Here is a 20,204-nt window from a genome sequence, read left to right as displayed (position 1 = left end):
ACTGGTAAACAAAAACCTTTATAAGGGTTTTTGTTTATCTCTGAGATCAAGGACTTAAAAATATAGACTGGGATTTTTAAAGAAATCTCTCACTGATTATTCTAATGCAGCAACGACACATTATAATTCTTTTAGGGAATCACTATAAAATCCAGTGAAAGGTGTAACTGTGATCTATTTTTAAAGTTGTTTTTTTTGTTTTGTTTGTTTTTTTATTCAGGCCATAAGTTTTGTACCAACAGCAGACAAAAGGAGAAACAGAGTGATTTCACAGGGCTTACACTTTAAAAGTGTATTAAAAGCATTTCAGAGTCAGAGGAAGCTTTGAGTAGTCACAGATGCTTAACAAGCAAACCTGACAAATGTGTCCCAAAGAATCATTAACCTCACACATAACGGCGACACAATGCTTGTCAGAAATCCATCAATGATCCATTGGGATTGGAATTGATTTTCTTTTTACCACAGAGCTGTCCTTTTAAAATAAAGAATTAGTTCCCCTTTCCTCAACTGATTCCTGAAAAAAAGATGCAGATGATTTTAACATCACTTTTAAAGTTAACAGAAAATATGAGCTTTTGACGAGTTAAGAGTAAATTAGAATGCTGCAAATAATCTATCAATTTTAAATGTTTAGCACGGTCTTTCATCTAGCTAAATCTTCCTGTTAGATGGGAAAAAAACACTGCCTCCCTACATGGCATCTTTTTCTAAGTTCATTTCCTGGTATTATTTTAGTTTTATCGGGTAAATGCAGTGGAAACAAATAGGAATAATATGGGCTTCACAAAACTACTTCTGGTTCCTAGAAAAAGGGCCCTGCAGTGAAAACCCAAAAAGAGCGAGATGGGCAGATTTTCAGGAAATCTAACTCATGACTATCTGTGTTTTCCACAGCTGATGTTTAGGTTTTTTTTTGTTGTTTTTTTAACAAAGGGGAAAAGTTCAGGGTAAATCCACTCATAGCTATTCTACACAGCAACAGATCAGAGAGGAGAAAACTGCTTTTTACACCACAGTCTTAGAGAACGCCCTGCTCTTTCTGACAGGTATTATTAAGAGAAACCCAGAAACCTATTACCAACCATCGAATCACGCACCTTTTAATGTTACTGTTGACAAGTATCCTAACCCTCCACTATCATTAAGTGCTCATCATCGGGTGAGTATATGAGAGGCTAAAATAAAAATAGCACTAAGCTTTGAAACTTGCAGACATTCCCTTATGTTTGGGGAAAGTTTCTGTTAAAACAAACAGTTTCTAAATCTAGACTTCAATTGCATTCAGTCTGTAAAGTTCTTAAACTTTAGAAATGCAGGTGTAAAACACTAGAAAAAAATGGAGTGGATGTTAAATTTGGCAACTAACATTTGCTTCTTATCTGATGCTTTTCTAACCTAAAATGGCCACCGTTCCCACGTCATTTAATGATGATTTTCTTGATGTTCTGCAGAATGCAACAAACAGCACAGCTGGAGGAGACGGCTCAGCCACCGGCAGTCGATTTAAACTTGATATTCTCAAGAATAAAGCCCGCACATCCCTCACCAGCTCTCTGGAAAACATCTTTGCAAGGGTAGGAATAAGTAGAGATTTTTTTTTTTAGTTCAGTCCTTCCCCTTGTTAAATATTTTCTCTCCAAGTTTTTGCTTCTGTTTCTTCAATTGCTCTGCACCTGATTGGATGTAACCACCTTTTTTTTTTCTCTGGTGCCCCACCCGGCTCAGTCTTTGCTGTTTCTGTGTCGCGCTCATCCAAAGGGATTTGGATTGACCCATATCTGCCAGTGAGACAACACAATAATTCCTTAGTGAAGGGATCCAGGCATTCAGAGAGTCTCTGCTGCCATCTGTTATTATCTCTTAGACCTTAGCTCGGCAATCGCACTGAATGCTATCAACCCTGAAAACATCGGCCCTCTTTGTATCTTCCCATTTCAGATTTTCCTCACGACTGTGCGTTTTTGCGATCTTTAGCAGTTTTATCGTTAAGAGTTAAAAAGAAAACAGTTATTTTATATAAACCCTAATTGTTTATTTTATCAAACACTTGTATCTTTTCGCACCGTGTTTCACGTTGTCTCTTGATATCTGTCACCAGGGTGCCAGCAGAATGCGGGGCCGCTTGGGAAGCATGGGAAGCATTAGCAGTTTCGAAAGAGTAAGTGTCCTTGAGAAACATGAGAATTCCCAGAGCATCTATCAGGGGATTCTGGGAATTCCCACTTCTTTTTTTTTTTAACCCACCGGCTTTTTAAATCCTTTTATACTCCAGCTTTGCCATGAGCATCACAACAGGGTGATGGATTTGCTTTCTCTCCGGGGCTCTTCAAACTTGAAGACGTGATTTTGCTCCGCATTGTTTCCAGATGCTTTTAAGATTAAAGGCCGCTGGCCAAGAGGCCGAGCTGTACGGCTGACCGGGAATGTGTTTGCCCGGGGTGTCAGCGAGCTGCTTGTAACAAGCGGTTGAATTTTGTTGCTGTTGTGCAGAATGTGAAGTGAGTATGAAACGAAGTCCCGTTTGCCCGTCAGTGTGAAGTTAAGAGGATTTTGTCCATTTAGCACACGGCCGCTGTAGCTTTTAGCTTTTATGACCCGCATCGAGGTTGTAAAAAAGCATTCAGCATGATTTGATCAAACTGCAGATACAGGATCATTACTGCTGACCTAATTAATTTAATCTCAAAATAAACATTTAAGGTTATTTAAATGATCAGATACATATAAGGAGAAAATATATTGAGTGAGTTTTTTCTTGAATTCATGACATAAATTTTAAAAGCGTTTTAAGTGTTGAAGTAGTTCAAAGCCAGCAGGTTGTTCTAATAAATATGACTTTATTTGTACATGTAGGACTTTGGTCACACTACTCCAGATCAGTTTTAAACGTTTCCTTCATTTCTGGAAAAACTTGAAGGGTCTACATCAAGAGTGTCCATTTGCCGCCCTCACAGCGATTTTTAGGGGACCCATTCGAGAACGGGTTAATTAGAATCAAAATAGTTGTTGCGGTGCTGAACAACGCCGTCACTGTGTTTAGGTTTCCTCCTGGTGGAGTTTGTTCATCAGCGGGAGAACGTTTCCCAGAAATCTGCAGAAAAATTCTCTGCAATATCTCCAGAAGCTCAGCAGAGCCTCCACTTCAGATCTGCCGATATGACCCAGTTTGCCTCCTGCCTCAAACTCCTCATATCATATTTAGTAAAACTGAAGCTGCCGGGTTGAGGAAATTCAGACTCCATTCACTCTTTTATCGTTGCCGCATATCTTCTACCTTCTCAGAATCTGTGAGCCGCTGCAGGTTTATTTTATTTTTTTGCCTTGCATACTTCAGTCAGATTTACAGTTCCTCAGAAAAATCCTACATTACCCAGTAGAAGACAAACGAGATGCTTTCCCAAGTAATGTTGTGTGGGTCAGATAAACCTGTTTGCATCGTGAATAGATTTATGAGGCACTTTGCGGAGTGCCTCACGAGGATGGGACGTACAAGCGAGCAGGAAACAACGCTCAGGATGTCCAGTTGTACTTCAGCTGAGATCCGTCTGTCGCATTGTCTGCTCAGCCTCATCATGACACAAAGAGACACGGAAGTGAGTCTCTGTTTACGGCCTTATTAAAGGGCAGTTTATTGTGCAGTTCTGCTCTGCACTGAAATGGAAGTATTTTGTGTTCAAAGATAGGAACTGGCAGCACAAATGTCACTGCATGTCCAGCGTGGTGACAGGAGTCAAGAGGGAGGTCTCTGACGGCAGGACAGGAGCAGATTGGAGGGTTTTCGCGCTGACTTGTTACCAGTGAGGTCCTCCCCACCAATCGTGTGCGATGCTCCGAGTCATAGGACATCATCCATTAGAATACAATAGATGTGGGAGTTGTACCAGCAGGCATGAGGCACAGAGTTCAATAGTGGCGAGTAGAGAAGTTAAGCGTGGAGTCAGTTTAATCGTGAGGAAATAGGTGAGTGCAGATTTCATTTCCAACTTCTTTTTTTTTTTTGTGGGTTTGTGTCGCAATGCAGAATATTTTGGTACATCTGCAACCTAAGTGCGGCAAACTCACACCAACATCTTGCATTTTGTCCTAACCAGCAGGATGAGGAGTCTCCTGGTCACTCCCCGCCAGGTTCGCCTCCCGCCTTCCCGGACGAGGAGCTGGAATCCGGGCCGCAGTTCCGTCGGCGTGCTCACACCTTCAGCCACCCGCCGGTGAGGAAGCGCATCTCCTTCGAGAGCCAGCCGGCCAACCAGACCAAACAGGCTCCGCTCCGCAGGCAGCACTCCGTCAACCCAGAACTGCTGCAGACCAGGTAAAATACCTGAAACAATTGGTCATTTTGTGCATTATTTATTTAGACTGTTGAAAAAGGAAAATGCATTATTATTATTATTATTATTATTATTATTATTATTATTATTATTATTATTATTATTATTTTCTTTTTACAGATTTAGGAATTAATCTTTTGCACATTTTGCAGTTTTCTTTTGACATGAGCTGTTGTGATTAGCTTTGAGATTTAGTAGATTTTTTTTTTAACAGTTAATCTCCTTAATCTCTTTAAAACTAACAAAATATTCCACTGACCTTTTGGTTCCTGCACACACAATGTAATCTATTTGCAGCACTTTGATCAGTCTAAAATCTGCCCTCCTCGTTCCCCTGCTGTCCTCTGAAACAATAGCATCACAGGTTTCCTGTCAGTGTTTTGGACCCACATGCATTTCTCACTGTTTTCCTTTCCTTTATGTAATGTTTGTTCTTTATTTTCTTTTTATTTTATTTGTGGGCGTTTCACGCTGGGCCCGCCCAGTCACGTGTCCCGAACACGCAGCATTTCAGAGGGGGAGTCCTCCTTCAGCCTCCCCTCCACCTTCTCCGCTCCCACTTTCCTGAAAAGCTTTTACCAGGGTTCGCTGGGCTCGCTGACGGACAGTGGGAGCTTCAAGAGGTGAGCGGGGGGGTTCGGACCACCCGCCCCCCTCCCTTGCATAAACAGACAGCTGATGATGAAGAATATGACTTCTATGGGATGGGAACAGCTGACCTGTTGCTGGGATGGCAGTAGCCATAATCCGTGTTGGCTGAAACTTTGTAACTCGCAGCTCTACTCTCCAGTCTCTTTTCAACTGAATAGTAGAACTTATTATTCTCGTTTCCTGGATTTCAAGACTTTTTTTTTTTTAACCCACCTCTCGGCTCTGCAGATGGACTGGCCTTCTTCCCGTTTAGAGCGGGATATTGATACATCCTCCTTCTGTTTCATTTGCATGTGCATCTAAAGCTTTTTGCGCAAAACTCCTGCGTGTTTCATTGAGATGAACAAACGTCATTAACTGCATTTCATTCTTCTGACGTGACAATACCACTAAAGCTTTTTTTTTCCCAGGCTAAAAAAAATGTATTTTATTGTGATTTTTATTTTTTATTTATTTTTTGATAGACCAACACAAAGCATCACATTTTTGTAGTAATGGAAGGAAATTAATAACTTGTTTCCAACTCTTTTTCATTAGTAAAAAGGGTTGAAACTGAGATACGGAGTTAATTTGTGTTCATTCCCTGTGACCAATACTTTCTTTGCAAATATGGCTGTAAGTTATTTCGGATTGTCTCTACCAGCTTTATCTGACAGGAATCTGTCGGGGAAAATTCACTGATGAATGAGAGTCAGTTGGTGATAAGATTCTATAGATCTAGAAATTAAGGAAAGTACAAATTTTTTAATCATGTTTATAGATCATTTTTAGACCCCTCCTCTTGCCTCTCCTCCACATCAGGGAGGGCAGCGCCCCCTATGGACCAGCTGCCACTGCATCCCCACAACATAACACCTTCACAGTGCATCACCACAATGGTGATTGCGTTTTACTTCTTAGTTCCGAAGTTCAGTTTTGTTCTCATCCATCTAGATCACCTTCTTCTATCCATTTGCTATGCCTTTGGACTTTACATAGGCTTCATTCAACAATGACTTTCTTCCAGAAAGCTCAGATTAGAGGATTACATGACTAATACTTGTCCCGTCACCAGATGGGCCTGTGAGTTTAAGCGGACGTCCACGTCCATGTTAGGTTTGCAGTTGGGCTGTACTCTTTAAAAGGTTGCTCTCCGATTTGTTCAAAGCTTGGGATATTGTTTTAAAACCCAATCCTGCATTTAACTCTTCCACCATTTTCTCCCTGAACTGTAGGCTGTATCTTCATGATTCTGAATATTCCTTAATATTCTCTACAACCTGTTGTATTTATGCTAACTTTAAATCTCATACAGGTGAATTCCACTTATTAATCAGGTGAATTCTTAAAGCAGACGGGTGCTCTAGATTTTATTTAGGGGTATCAGAGTAAATCACACTTTTCTCGTTTTTATTTGAAGAACATATTTCAAAGCACATACCACTTTCCTTCCACTTCACAACAGTGTAGCACTTTGTTGTTCATCGGTACCATGAAACACATTGAAGTTTTTGATTTTAACAACACAGGATGCGAAGTTTTTTTGCAAGATGCTGCACAATTCAAAACCTAACAAGCTTTGCAAATTTCTTCTTCTTTTTTTTTTTCTCATTTTGGAAGGTTGTCGTCGGCAACCTTCGGCTAATCAATGACCGTGTTTGGTTCGTCAATGAAAGCAGGATAGACCGCGGTGTGTCTGAGAAGTGGGTTCTGTCTCTTCGGATGTCCAGATGGCAGAAAGTAAAGGTTAACATTTCCATTAGAAATGAGATGCAGCGCAGCGGACCGGGAGGTGTTGTTTGCTCTCCGAGCAGCCAGACTCCACGGTGGCATCCAAAGAATCAACTTTTTATTCTTGAACTGCGTCGTTCCCAGATTATGGATCAGATATTTTAGCTTTGGTTTTTGAATGTGCTGAATATGAATTGTACTCTCTGAGGTTTTCTTTCTGATTGTGTTTTGAGACCCTTTTGGCGCCCAAAGCTTTTCTGACGACGCCCTGCTTGAGTTAACAGCAGAGAAACGTTAGAGAAAATGTGTCATGGGAGGAATTTTAAGAAGTGACTGGGGCATGCATGGAGTAGCAGTCGGAGCCGGATTGTTTGTGTCAGTGACATTAGTCTTGAACCAAGGTCACTTCCTGTTTCCCATAGCTCACATGTTCAGGCAAGTTTTTGTGTTCTGACAATGCTTACTGATTGCTCAAGCGTTTTGTGACTATCAGCAAGAGGTGGAAATAATTATTTCTCTTTGTTAATTTTCTTTTTAATTTTTGGAAATCAATTTGCCGTTGAAGATCTGACCTTTCCCATTAAAGGCTTTAGTTATTTTGAATGTTTGTCACTCATTGAATTCATTCTTCAAAAACCTCATAGTGTCAGGGAAAATGATTTACAATGTATAAGATTAGATAAAGAAACAATAAATTTGACATTTAACATATCTAAATGTATTTGCGCAAAGTAAATATTGTGCAAATAAATTCCTCCACGTCAATAAAAGGTGCAGTATGGCATTCTGGGAAAACTGTGCGCTTAGTCCGAACATCTGACCAAGCGCACAGTTTGCAGGACCTTCCCCTATGCTCTTTGCTATGCCACTGACCTCTCCCTTCCCCGCCCATGGTCTTACAGTAATGGATTCATAAAAGTTTTTATATATTCTAGTAACCAGGATTGTGAAAGTTTGCATTTACCCACCTCTGTCAGACTGTCTAGATTGTATTTCTACAGCTGGGATGTCTGCGGACAGGTTGTGAACGTAAAGTTTTTAGGAAACTCCCATCACCGGTCTCTTCTCCTTCGCTGACAATCAACTTCTTTTTCAGAAAGAACAGAAGTGCATGCGCCTCAGCCGTGGCCGATGTCTCTTCTGTTTACTGCTGCTTTATTAACACGGACACTGGGGAATCGGTGTGTGGCTGCTGCTTTTTCGGAGGGTTCAGCTTCGCCACTTATGAACTGAGCTGTCCAGAAAGCTGGATCAGTTTTCCTGTTGTGCTTGTGTTTGGTTTGTGTCTGCCATTATTAGAGGGGTTGAAGAGAGTTGGTGTAATGTGACACCTGACTCCTTTATCAGGTGTCTCTGACACATCTGTCCTTTCTTGTAGCAATGGAGAAGGCAGGAAAAGGACGCTGTCAAGCTGCAGCAATGACTCTCTGAGCGGAGGTCTCCCTCTGACCCCACGCAGGGTCTCCTGGAGACAGAAGATCTTCCTGCGGGTCTCCTCACCCATGAACAAGCCATCTGCATCTATGCAGGACACAGGTGTGGTAACATAATCCTTTAAGCTGTTTTACAAGGAATCATTATGTGCAACATGTAATCTGTGTCCTCTGCTTTAATGAAAGTTGCCAATGTACCGACAGGAAAATGTTGTGGCATGAATATTGTGTGCAAATGTCAGTGTAATGACAGAGCTATTAAGTTAAGGTACTTTGATAACATGCGTATACTTTGGCTGATATTCCAAAGATACAGTATTATTACTAGAGTTATTGAAATATTTGTTGTCATTTCACTCAGTTTTATATCAGTTCTCTGAGTAGTGGTGCACAGAAAATGTTTTCTGCAATACAAAAGTTCTGTTCTTAGAGAATATTTTGTTTTGTGTCTCGGTGAGATTTCCTTTTGTAAATCAATATGAAATGAAATATAAATAAATGCGACAACTTTTAAATTTGATAAATCTGCACATGCGTTTTTAAAGACTGCAATAGTAATTCCAGTTAAATAAACTAACCACAGCAGACGTCTATGCAAAAGATTACACATTAATGCAGTAATTACTTACAAAGAGTTAACTTTTTCCCCCTTCAGTTTCACTAGACCTGGTAACTGACCTGACCTGTAACCAAATAGACTCTGTTTGGCAACATGAAGAAGACCATAATGTCCCAAAAAGAAACATACCTTGCCCTAAACTAAAGAAACTGAAACACTGATAAGAAACAAAGTCACTGAAAGGGTTACAAAGCCATCTTTCAGACTAATGAACCACAATGAGAGTCATATCCATTGTTGTTTATCAGTGAGACTAGGCAAAAATTAAATAAATCTCCTTCTGATTTTAATTTGGTATCTTGTCTGTGTATTTCTGACTGGATATCCCCTGGGTTCAGAAAACATCTTTGTTTACTTCAAAATGCTCCATTTTTTCTGTCAATTTTGGAATAAGTTAAATACTTTTGTCAGTATTTTTTTTGTCTGTGTGAAAGCAGGTGCTTTTAATAGCTGAGAACCACTCCAGACAACAAATCCTAAATTAAAAGCAGCTGTGTGGAGCTGCACTCGCTATCCTCTAAAATCCTCTGCGGACTCAACACTGCTAGTAAATCATACTTATTGTTATATGGAAAAGCAAAGTGAATTTTAAGCACGCGTTCCTGTGTTAACTCACTTTTTGCAGACGACTCTGATGCCACGGAGCTGCTGCCTCTGTCTCCCCGTGCCTCGGACCCGGGTCTGGACCCTTTGAGGCGCCTTTTATCCCCGGCATCTGATCAGCCGGCCGATAAGAAGCCCAAGAAGACAGGAGCCGATTACAGAGCTCTCTGGAAAACTGCCATCCACCAGCAGATCCTCCTGCTGCGCATGGAAAAGGAGAATCAGAGGCTGGAAGGTGAGCGTAAATCCCCTCTCCACCGCACCAAAAAGTGGCATTTAAAGCCTGCAGCTCATTCTTTGCTGGTCACATGAAGGACACATGGTGCTTATAATGTCCTCATACTTGCTGAAACAGGAATTTTTTCCCCTCACTAGTAGTTCTCTCCCTGTTGTTCAGCTTGTAAAAAATGTAACATGCTGTATAAAAGGTTTCATTGCACCAGCACAGCTTAAAGAGCATAAATGGTCATTTTTAAATAACTTTTCAACTATGTTTAGGTTTTAGCTTATTGTTAGGCTAACTTATACTTATATGAAAAAAGCTTTGGGAAAAAAAGAGCTCAGCTGAGAAATTAGCTGAAATGTTACCAATTAGCGATGATGTTGTGTTTGAAATCCAAACCTGGATATCAGTGCTTAGCACAACAACATCCTAAGAGGAAACGTGTCAACAAACTCTGCAGCTTGAATGTGAGATCATGAACTAAAGATTTGCTATAGCTGTACAGTATTCAATAAATTTAGATCATTTTGAAAAGTTAATTTATTCAAACTCCGTCTACTGAATGAATCCCATTATATACACAGACTGATGTTAAGAAAAGAGCGCATCACTTTAATGCACTTTAATCCAACACCAACACATCTCTTCTTGTTTGTCTGATATTTTGACGTCAATGCTGGTCTGAGGACCTTACAGTACAAAACTGTTTTCTATAGAAGGTAAGCATAATAACAGAAGCCTTTGGGATCAGGGAAGAGGTTTTGCATGATACTAGTGGCCAGCTGTAAGAGTCATTCAGTTCATCTTTCCTTTTTTTTCTGCATGTTACGGGGTTGGCGGTGGGGGTGATCAACTTTTGTTTTCCAGTTTCTATTTGGTGTTATTGTGGCATTTGTGTCTTGTGTTTCCACCTTAGCTAAACGGTTGATGGTCTGCATCCTCTCCTGGTGGTTTTTGCCTGTCCTTTTTATGCCCTCTTTAGCGGAGCGATGTTCAGTTTGTTTCCCTTATCTGTTTTTCGTCCTCCTGATTCAACCGAAGCGAGTCGAGATGAGCTGCACATCCGCAAAACGAAGCTCGACTACCAGGAAGTGTGTACCTGCTCCAAGGAGGCTCAGGCGCTCTGGGAGAGAAAGCTAACAGCTCCAGGCAGAACCACAAACCCGCAGGACAAGGAGGACATATACAGAGCCGTCTGCCAGGGTGAGAGGGAAGCGCATGGGTGTGTGAGCGTGGATTGAAATGCACTTTACAAGGCTAACGTTATTAAATGTTACCTTCCTTATACTTGGTTTATTTGTTTGTTTTTCTGCAGGAGTTCCAAAGAGCAGACGCGGGGAGGTCTGGTTACTCCTTTCCCATCAGCATCGGCTGCAGCACAGACTGCCCCAGCGCCAGCAAGCTCCAGACACCCCCTACTACGACCTGCTGAAGCAGCTCACCGCACAGCAGCACGCCATTCTGGTGGACTTAGGTGGGCGTGCTCACCGTTAGGTGACCTCTGCTTAACCACGCGGCCCTACTGGGATTAAACACAACAAAAGGGGAAATATTCTCATCCATGCCCCACTGCAGGCAGAAGCGAGCAGAAGTCTTCATCAGAAAAGAAAATCTATAAGAAGCAGAAATAAAGCTTTCCGTGTGTCTTGTTTAGAAATGTATTGTGACTGATTTTCCTTGCGATGAGTTGTGCAGATATTTCTTTGCCAGGGTGAAAGAGATGTGAGGAAGTCGGATGACAGTTGTGTGTAGCTTTCAAAAGCACCTAAAAACAACGGAGGCACATGGAAGTTAATGCTTCTCTTTTTGCTACAATTGTAGGAAGAAAGACATTTTTTTTTTCTACACATGGATCGGAGATTTAGTTAATATGTTGGATTTAAAACACAAATACAAATCTGCTGCTGAGCTAAATTCTTGAGTATTGAATTTAGTAACTAAATTATTTAAAGTAATTACATCATTAAATTAAATGCACAGTAATTAAGTATATATAATTATTTTAAATAATTAAATAACAATTTAGTAGTTTTTTAGTTTCCCTTTGGGATTAATAAATAATTTTAGAATTTGAGTTACAAGTGAATTTGAATGCTTCTTGCATTTCTTAAGCTGAATACTTAAAAGTTACAGTAGCAGAAATTACTATTTTCCCAAAGTCCATAGAGTACTCCAAAACATGGTTTAAATTAGAAATTAAATTCTTTCCAACTTAACTCACAGTCCAGATGGTTCCAAGATTGTCTTGAATTTCTGAAGTGCTTGTCTAAAATTTGACTACTTTCTGTTTTAATTTGTTGATAATACAGCTTATTTAAAGGTTTATGAACTTGGTACTTGAATTTCACCACCATGAGATTTAAAGACTAGTGTTTGAGCTGCTCTCTGTGCCACTCGTCACTAAACCAACAGCTGTTTGGAGGAAGGTGCAGCAGCCAATATAGTCCCTCATATTATCTATAACAATAAAAGGGTAAAAGCCACTAATATTGTTAGCGATTACCTCGATTGGTTAGATTAAAAACCCAACAGTCATTTCCTATATTAGGTCTGCAAGCTGTGCACAGTGAAATGGGTTGTGATCTAGAATAAATTCAATGGGAAAACTGAAACTGTGGTCCCACTACTCAGTGATGCATAAAATTACAAACAGCAAATAGTTTATTAAGATCTCACATGAAGCATTGTTTTTATAACAAAAGTTTGTAGTTGTAAATCCAACTCCCTTCTCAGGCCGGACCTTCCCCACCCACCAGTACTTCTCAGCCCAGCTTGGAGCAGGCCAACTTTCCCTCTACAATTTGCTGAAGGCTTACTCTCTGATGGACACAGAGGTAATCCTCTAGTCCTTTTTGCTCTCCTCGCAAAAACATTTATACTAAAGGATCTCCTCAACGTCATTATAAATCGTCCTTTTCTTATTTATTCTCCACAGGTTGGCTACTGCCAGGGCATCAGCTTTGTGGCCGGAGTGCTGCTGCTCCACATGAGGGAAGAGCAAGCTTTCGACTTGTTGAAGTTCCTGATGTACGACCTGGGCATCAGGCGGCAGTACCGACCCGACATGGTTTCACTGCAGGTCAGCGCACACACCGATCGGCTGCTTTGACATGCCACTCGAACAAAAGCGAACTCATGAGTGCACAGAAATATTTTTCACATCAAAACTGGTGAAGACTTTTGCACTTAAGTGTTTTTTATATTCTCTTGTAGCATTGTCTGCATGTTCAGGATTTTTATTTTACTATTATTAAAATAAAACATCTTGAAAACCATCAGCTATTCTCAATGCACTACTTTGCTTTAGTCTTTCACATAATACAATTCATCAAAGCTTGTGTTTGTACTGTAACGAAATTAGTGGTAATTTTTAATGGAGTTAATTTCAAGGTTTGTAATTAATTGATCACAATTTGATTGAAGACCATATATTGACGAATTAAGCAACATCTTTAATTCAAAAACCCTTTTTGCAGCTACGTCACTGAATAAATAGACGTAGGAGCTGAACATCAAAGATATTTGTTGCTTTTCATCTGTTATTTGTATTATTTAACCATCAGATTCGGGCAAAAGCACTGTTATATCCATTCAGCATTCACAGAACATCTTTGGAAAAAAAATACTTAGAAATGTGCACCATGGACACTCACATTAGTGTTGGGTACTTCTGTGCTGCTGCAGCACGTTTTGCATTTAGATGGCATTTTAGGCTTCGGTTACAGGCCGACTCCTTTGTGCACAACGTACACACAACAACGGCCTCTTCCAGAGTCCTATCAGGTTACTTATTGAGGCAAAAATCAACCCGCAGAGGTCCAAGACAAGCGGCTTCGTTGTCTTTTGCTTTTGCTTGTAAAACGAACAAAAAAAAAAAAAAGAGTAAAACTTTTTAACACGTTAAAATCGATGTAATTAATTAATCAAAATTAACACATTAAGTTCTGGCCCTAAACAAAATAAATTAAAAAAAATGCTCCAGTGGCCCTAATACTTTTACAAAACACTGCAGGGACAGTTTTGTCCGACTGCTGAGGGCCTGATGAGTCGTTCTGGATGAACAGCTGGGATGGGAACATCGCCAAAGGGTTCAGATTCTGACCTGTGTTGACCTTCCTGCTTGCTGTTTGGCCACTTTGGACATTTTGTCACAAATACTTGATAAAGGCTGCTGATGACATTAATTACAAAAAAAACTGTAATGTTTTATAGTATCATTGAACAAAGTAATTTCCCCTCGTCAACAAATAGTGCTGTTTGCAATAATGAATACTGAATCATTAAGACTTTTAAGTATTTAAAATTGTTCATTAATAAAATCTCTGCTGAGTTCTCCATAACATTGTTCACAAGCAAAGGAAATCCTTAGAAAATAATGGGACAGAACCATTTCAGTCTTTATGAGACTGAGAGAAAATTACTCTTTGTTTAAACAAATAAACATTTAACTACTTTTAGCTCCTGCGTTCTCCAAGTGGAAAAGGAAAGGCACAATGTGATTTGCACTATAATCAGTACTGTTATCCAGTAAATGCACATGGCTTCAATTTATTTCCTAAGAATAATGCGCATTTAGAGCAACTTAACAACAGCCCAGAACCCGAGTTTGCACACCAGCAGTCCAGACCTACTCCATAGTTTAAATATTTTAGGCATTACGCCATGGATAAAACACTGAAACATTTAACTGTAAAAACTATGGCGCCCGATCCTCTCTATCACCAAAAGTGGAGAAGACAAGATGATGAAACACACCATTCAGTTTTCGATAACACTTTATTTGATGGGTTGTTTGTTGTAAAAGTATTACTGATTAAACTTTAGCTTTAATAACATAAAGCTACATAATTTTTAAAGTTTAATCAGTGATACTTTTATAAAAATAATAATGTCAGATCATGATTTCTTGGTTAATGACAAGTTGTCATAATAAAGACATTTTGAATAATGTCAACTTGGTATTAAAAGTGTCATGACACTTTATGACAACAGTCATAAATATTCATGAAGACTTACTCATGTTAATGATGGTGTCATGACAGTCTTATTCACAACCCGTCAAATAAAGTGTTACCCAGTTTTCTTGTGTAATGTCATCACGAGCTTGAGAATGTGCAGGAATTCTTTCTGAGTTGATTTTAGTTTTACCAAACATTTGTTGACTTTGTGGCATTATTTATGTATCATTTTAAAATACTTTCTTACAGTTTTATGCTTTTTGTCTTTATTGCCTTTTTTTAAAATTGCTTTTGACGGGAGTGACAAGTGCAGATTCCACTTTTGTGAATGTGTTTTGAATGCACAGACACACACACAAAAAAATCACATTTACTACCTGTTTAAAACCATGCACAGTGTACTCCTCCATTCGGTCATCTGCCTGCCACCTTTTATTGGTGTGATTTGCTGACAGCAGCGTGTCTCCACCTCTCTGTCAGACCACACCTGCTCTGTTAGCTCCAGTTAAACATCAGCTGACCTCACCATAGTTGAAGCATCGACCGGGGGGGGGGGGGGGGGGGGGGGGGTAATGTTTAATCTCCTCCAGGTAACCGTTCAGCCGAGCAGAAGCCTGCTGTTTCCCTCCCTGCAACGGTTTTGGTCTTTAAAGACGTTCCCTGACATATTTGTGCTGTTTTCTTTGTGCTTCAGGAGGAGGTTCAGGTATCGGTTGTCGTCTTTGTTACTTTGAGGAAATTGTAAAAGCTGAGAGTCTAATTTTAGCCCGAGCTAACTTCTGCTTCTCCTGTCTTCGCTGCTTGCTGTCTCATACTGTAAAAAGAGTTATTGCAGTTCATCAGACGCACAGCCTTGTCTGAGCAAGTCCTTAAAGCAACACTGCTTTCACTTTACCAGCGTTGCGGTTGAATGGGGGAGAGAAAAAAAAAATCCTTCATTGATTCTTAAATTTCTTATGGAAAACTTGTCTCTTCCAGATCCAGTTCTACCAGTTTGTTCCGACCTGAGGTTGCCGTTTTGTCTCTGTTGTACTCCAGATTCAGATGTACCAGCTCTCCAGGCTGCTGCACGACTACCACCGGGAACTTTACAGTCACCTGGAGGAGTACGAGATCGGGCCGAGCCTCTACGCCGCGCCTTGGTTCCTCACGCTCTTCGCCTCACAGTTCCCCCTTGGCTTCGTGTCCCGCATCTTTGGTAAAGCCAGAACATAGGGTTCTCTTATTGCAGCCAAATGCCTCAGCAGAATTATATCTGCTTCACCTCCAGTGTTGGAGAGTGCATTAACGCTTTTCTGATGCTTCTTCTCTGTTTTATGTGGTTAGATTTAGTGTTTGTGCAGGGTACTGAGGTGATCTTTAAAGTGGCCCTCTGTCTGCTGAGCAGCCATGAGAGGGAGATAGTGGAATGTGACAGCTTCGAGAGCATCGTGGACTACCTGAAAACTACACTCCCCACGCTCACACAAACACAGATGGAGCAAACCATTACCAAGGTACCGTAAGGGATTTAATGCAATGCATTGATGCAAAGTAATACTAAAATTTTCTCGTTATTGAGCATCTGTTTTGGTTTTGCCAACTTGTGAAGACAAACACAGAACACGAATGTAAAAAAAATAAAATATACATGCAGTATGTATTTTATGCAGAACCTTGTAAAAGTTTCCACTCCCCTTGCACAAGCTTTAGTGTAATTTTATTGGGATTTTTATTTTTTATGGATCAAGACAGGGAATATTTTTTTCTTACTAACTGAAATCATTCCCACAGCATGATTCTGTCACCACAACACTTTACTTTGGGTCCAGGCCAGAAAGTTCAGTTTTGGTTTCATCTGACTGGAGCACATCTGCTGTGTCTCTAAATGAATCATTTAAAATTTTCAACCTGCCCTGTCATTGCTTTCCTAGAGAATCTTGAAAACTCTTGGCTGTATAAAGAACAAAAGTCCAACATAGCTTAACAATTAAGATTTTTTTATTTTGGTTTACATACAAACGGCATACTTTAACTTTAGCATGATACCCATCAGTAGTTTTATTGCGATTCACTGACTGAATCAAAAAGAGCAATGTCGTATGTTTTTGGACTTTAGACATCTTTAAATTCAACAGGTGTGCCCCCCAAAAATCAATGTTTTACAAACAAAGTAAGGCTATTGCAATACACATTTTATCTCCAGGCTTTATATGTCTGAAACATTGGTGTAAACAAAAAGTGTAGAAAAATTTACACTTTTAAGTTAAGGATAAACAACCTCACTGGAGCTTATTCTGGATCACTAGGTTATGGAGATGGACATCTCCAAGCAGCTGCATGCATATGAAGTTGAGTACCACGTCCTGCAGGATGAGATGTTGGACGCCGGGCCGCCACCCGACGACTCGGAGCGCCTCGACAAATTAGAGAAGACGAACGTGCAGCTGAAGAAACAGAACATGGATCTGCTGGAAAAACTTCAAGTAAGGGAGAAAAAGTGCGGTATCACATGTTTAAATGGTAAACCAGAATACTGTTGAGAGGATATATTCTTGTGCAAAGAGTCACGATTCGCTGAAACAATGCCAATTTGTGCAATCTAGAAGAAGCTGTGTGTAATTGCAAAATGTCATTGCCTCAGATTGCCTGTAGATGGCAGTAATACATCAGTGGAAAACACAGCGGTAATGAGAGACTGTTGAAGACACAAAAGGCCTGCAAACTGTTATGTTCTCCACGTACTTCAATCATTTCAGTGAAGTGTGAATCTGTGGAGGAGGACTGATAAAGTCGCACCTGATGAGCTTCATATTAATAGAGGTTTAAAAGTTCTTCAGGTGCTCTCGTGTCTGATTTAGCGAGAGAAAATCACTAGAGGGTCAATGTTTTGGAAGCTGAAATGCGACTCCTATAAAACTCAACAAGTCATTTCAAGACTGTGGATGAAATGTACATTTAGATGCATTACGGTGATTACTGACATTATCCTCCCAGGCTGCGGTGCGAAATTGCACTTCTTGTGTTGTAGTCTTCAAGATTTTCAGATTTAAGTGTCCGTTTTGCAACAGCGTCGACTGAGGTGCATTCTCTCTGTCCTGCAGGCTGCAAGACAGAAGATTCAGACTCTGGAGACGAGCGTGGAGAACTTCCTCTCTCGGGAGAGCAAAATGAAGCACATGATTCGCTCCCTGGAGCAAGAGAGGGCAACCTACCAGAGGACCATTGAACGCATGCGCTTCAGCCTCCCCCCTGATGCCCTGACAGATGTGGAGATGACCCAGATCAAAACAGGACCCAACGGGAAAGCCAAAACCTCAGCCAAGAAGCCCTGATGGCAACAGGAGGGAGTAGGTGGGGATGGAGGGAGGATGGGGGGGGGGAGTGGAGCCGGGTTGGCTGCGTTTGGGCAGATGCAGCGACTCAGATCCACAAACTGTCAAGTGAAGACTGCTCAGTGGTGGAAAGCTGACGAGTTCCACTTTACTTCTGTGATGAAGTGTGGCTGCGTTTTGTAAATGTTTGAAGTCTTGAGACAGACAGACTGCATGGGGAAACATCTTGGTTGTGTTTGATGAGCAGATAAAAAGAGTGGTGGGAGGATGATTTCAGGGTTTCCATAGCGCAGAAAAGCCAATGTTTCTCTCATCTGATTCACGACCGGTTAGGAGGTAGAATCAACGGCCACAACATCCTGCAATGGTCGGAGTTTTGACTCTATTCATGGGGGAATTTCCTTATTCACACTGCCTGGATGTATTTACTGCCTGACAGAGTGACTCCACAGAAGCTGCCTGTTGAGACATCATTTTTTCAGACCTTGTGAAGTCTATTTACAGCCATTACCAGTGTCTGATCGGGGGAGCATTTTGTTGTTCTTTTGCACCATTGTCTCCAATGAAAGCTTCGCTTTATTACATTTTAATCACTCGACGTTTTTATGAATGTAACGTCTCCTCGTGGGTCGTTCTAATCGCGTCCATTCTCTTCTCCGCGAAGGTCGACGTTACTCTTCAGCAGAACTGGAGTGTGGCATCGCTAGAGATCGTTCAGAGTGCAGTTTTCTCAGGAAACGTCTCTTCCAGATCTCAGGCAGGATGTGAGGTCGCCTGCCTCCTCGGCTTCCTGTAAGACGCGGGCCGCGCCAGTCGTCTCTCTTTTAGCACCGCCTTCAGACTCCGAGGCAGAGCTCGCGCTCCCCGAGAGGCGCAGACTAAACAGACTGAGGTGGAGACGGGTTCTGAATGTACACGCTGCTGCACTTAAAAAAACAAAAGAAAAAGCTCTGCGAAGGCACTATCGCTTCAGTTTCTGCAGCGCCTCTCAGAAGTATTCATAGCTGTCGATCTGTTTCACATTGTCTCAGTGACAACTACAATGTATTTTTTCATGATTGAATTTGACACATCAATGCAATTTGCATGTAATTGTGAATTAGAAGGAAATTGAAGCATTCACCCATCCAACTATCCTCCCTTATGCTGGCAGGGCTGGAGGGTGGAGTGTTGGGAGTTTGGTACTGGTGGTATTGGGAAAGAGTGACACACAGAACAGACAATTGACATTTGACCTAACAGTCGTGTTTTTTTACTGAGAAGAAGCTGGAGTACCTGAATAGAATCCACCTTTGCACAAAGAGAACATACAAACATACAGAGAGCAAAACCACTCCAAACTGGAAACCATCTTGCAGAAAGTCAAAGGTGCCATTCGACAGAAAAAAAATTTGTCTGCAAAAACACAAAATCTTACCAAGTATTGTAGTCTAGTCTAGTTTCTAGAGCAAATGTCTTAGTACACTTGATATAAGACACAATTAACTTACAAGCAACTTTCCAGCAAGATATAGGAACTTGTTTTAAGTCAATAATTCCTCAATATTGACAAAAACGTATTAATTACACAAGCAGATTATTTCACGTATAATAAGACATTTTTCAAACATTATAAGTGAAATAATATGCCACTGAAACAAATATTGAGGAATTATCGACTTAAAATAAACTTCTATATCTCGGTAAAAAAAGTTGTAAGATAGTTTTATCACATTTCAAGGGTACTGAGATACTTGCACTAGAAATTAGACCAAAAATACTTTGTGAGATTTTGTGTTTTTGCAGTGTGGATTTTGTTTACTCTGATACCCCTAAATAAATTGCGGTACAGCCAATTCCCTTCAGAATCACATAATGAACTATCTGTAGTTTATCAAGTACATAGCACATTTTCCAGGTTTTTATAAATAAGCAATTTTAACATTCACTTCCAAATTACCCTTTATGTTGGGTTGGTCTGTTATCTAAAATCTGTACAAGAAATTGAATAAATTGGAGTTGTAACATGACAGAGTACAGAAATATTTGCTGGGCATGAATACTTTTGAAAGGCACTTTATTGTGCTCAAGATTTCAATTAGATGCATTGTTGTCCGTGCACAATGTCCAAAACTGGAGAGTTTAGTTTAGCAGAGAAATAAGAAAGGAGCTAAAATGAGCCTAAGGGCACTTGAGTTGCCCTCTCAACGATAATGAGTCTTGGATTCTATATACTGCATCTACACACACACCCATGCACACACACTGCAGTGAAGTGGTGGACTGTATGGACAGACGGTTTATATGCTTTTAAAGCTCTGTCCCTGGCTCCCTCTTTGATTTTGTTTTCTGCCACCTCCAGGTCTGAATCACCGTCATCTCT

General features: G+C 40.5%; 1 protein-coding gene and 1 long non-coding RNA gene across 6 annotated transcripts in view; one reads left to right on the top strand and one right to left on the bottom strand.

The window, feature by feature from the left end:
- tbc1d4 (TBC1 domain family member 4) overlaps window positions 1-19,294 on the top strand; it is a 37,700-nt gene extending 18,406 nt beyond the window's left edge. Inside the window, exons 10-23 of one of the 5 annotated variants that reach the window (XM_023336488.1) lie at window positions 1,455-1,577; window positions 2,102-2,161; window positions 4,095-4,312; window positions 4,817-4,954; window positions 8,071-8,228; window positions 9,370-9,582; window positions 10,609-10,773; window positions 10,886-11,044; window positions 12,304-12,404; window positions 12,506-12,649; window positions 15,567-15,726; window positions 15,855-16,024; window positions 16,817-16,993; window positions 17,612-19,294. In XM_023336488.1, the coding sequence (XP_023192256.1) occupies window positions 1,455-1,577; window positions 2,102-2,161; window positions 4,095-4,312; window positions 4,817-4,954; window positions 8,071-8,228; window positions 9,370-9,582; window positions 10,609-10,773; window positions 10,886-11,044; window positions 12,304-12,404; window positions 12,506-12,649; window positions 15,567-15,726; window positions 15,855-16,024; window positions 16,817-16,993; window positions 17,612-17,842 (2,217 nt within the window). In that variant the 3' untranslated portion in view covers window positions 17,843-19,294. Of the gene's footprint in view, window positions 1-1,454; window positions 1,578-2,101; window positions 2,162-4,094; window positions 4,313-4,816; window positions 4,955-8,070; window positions 8,229-9,369; window positions 9,583-10,608; window positions 10,774-10,885; window positions 11,045-12,303; window positions 12,405-12,505; window positions 12,650-15,124; window positions 15,235-15,566; window positions 15,727-15,854; window positions 16,025-16,816; window positions 16,994-17,611 lie in introns of those variants that run through there. The other 4 variants (XM_023336489.1, XM_023336491.1, XM_023336490.1 and 1 more) reach the window with 4 other exon arrangements.
- On the bottom strand, window positions 4,232-9,447 carry LOC111609237. The gene is made up of 3 exons (XR_002753000.1): window positions 9,361-9,447; window positions 4,591-4,675; window positions 4,232-4,321 (listed from the first exon to the last, which is right to left on the bottom strand). It is a non-coding gene; the product is annotated as an uncharacterized LOC111609237 (long non-coding RNA).
- Window positions 19,295-20,204: the final 910 nt, after the last annotated feature.

This window comes from Xiphophorus maculatus, chromosome 7 (assembly GCF_002775205.1).
Source record: "Xiphophorus maculatus strain JP 163 A chromosome 7, X_maculatus-5.0-male, whole genome shotgun sequence".
Taxonomy (NCBI): Eukaryota; Metazoa; Chordata; class Actinopteri; order Cyprinodontiformes; family Poeciliidae; genus Xiphophorus; species Xiphophorus maculatus.
This window is presented reverse-complemented; position numbering and strand designations above follow the sequence as displayed.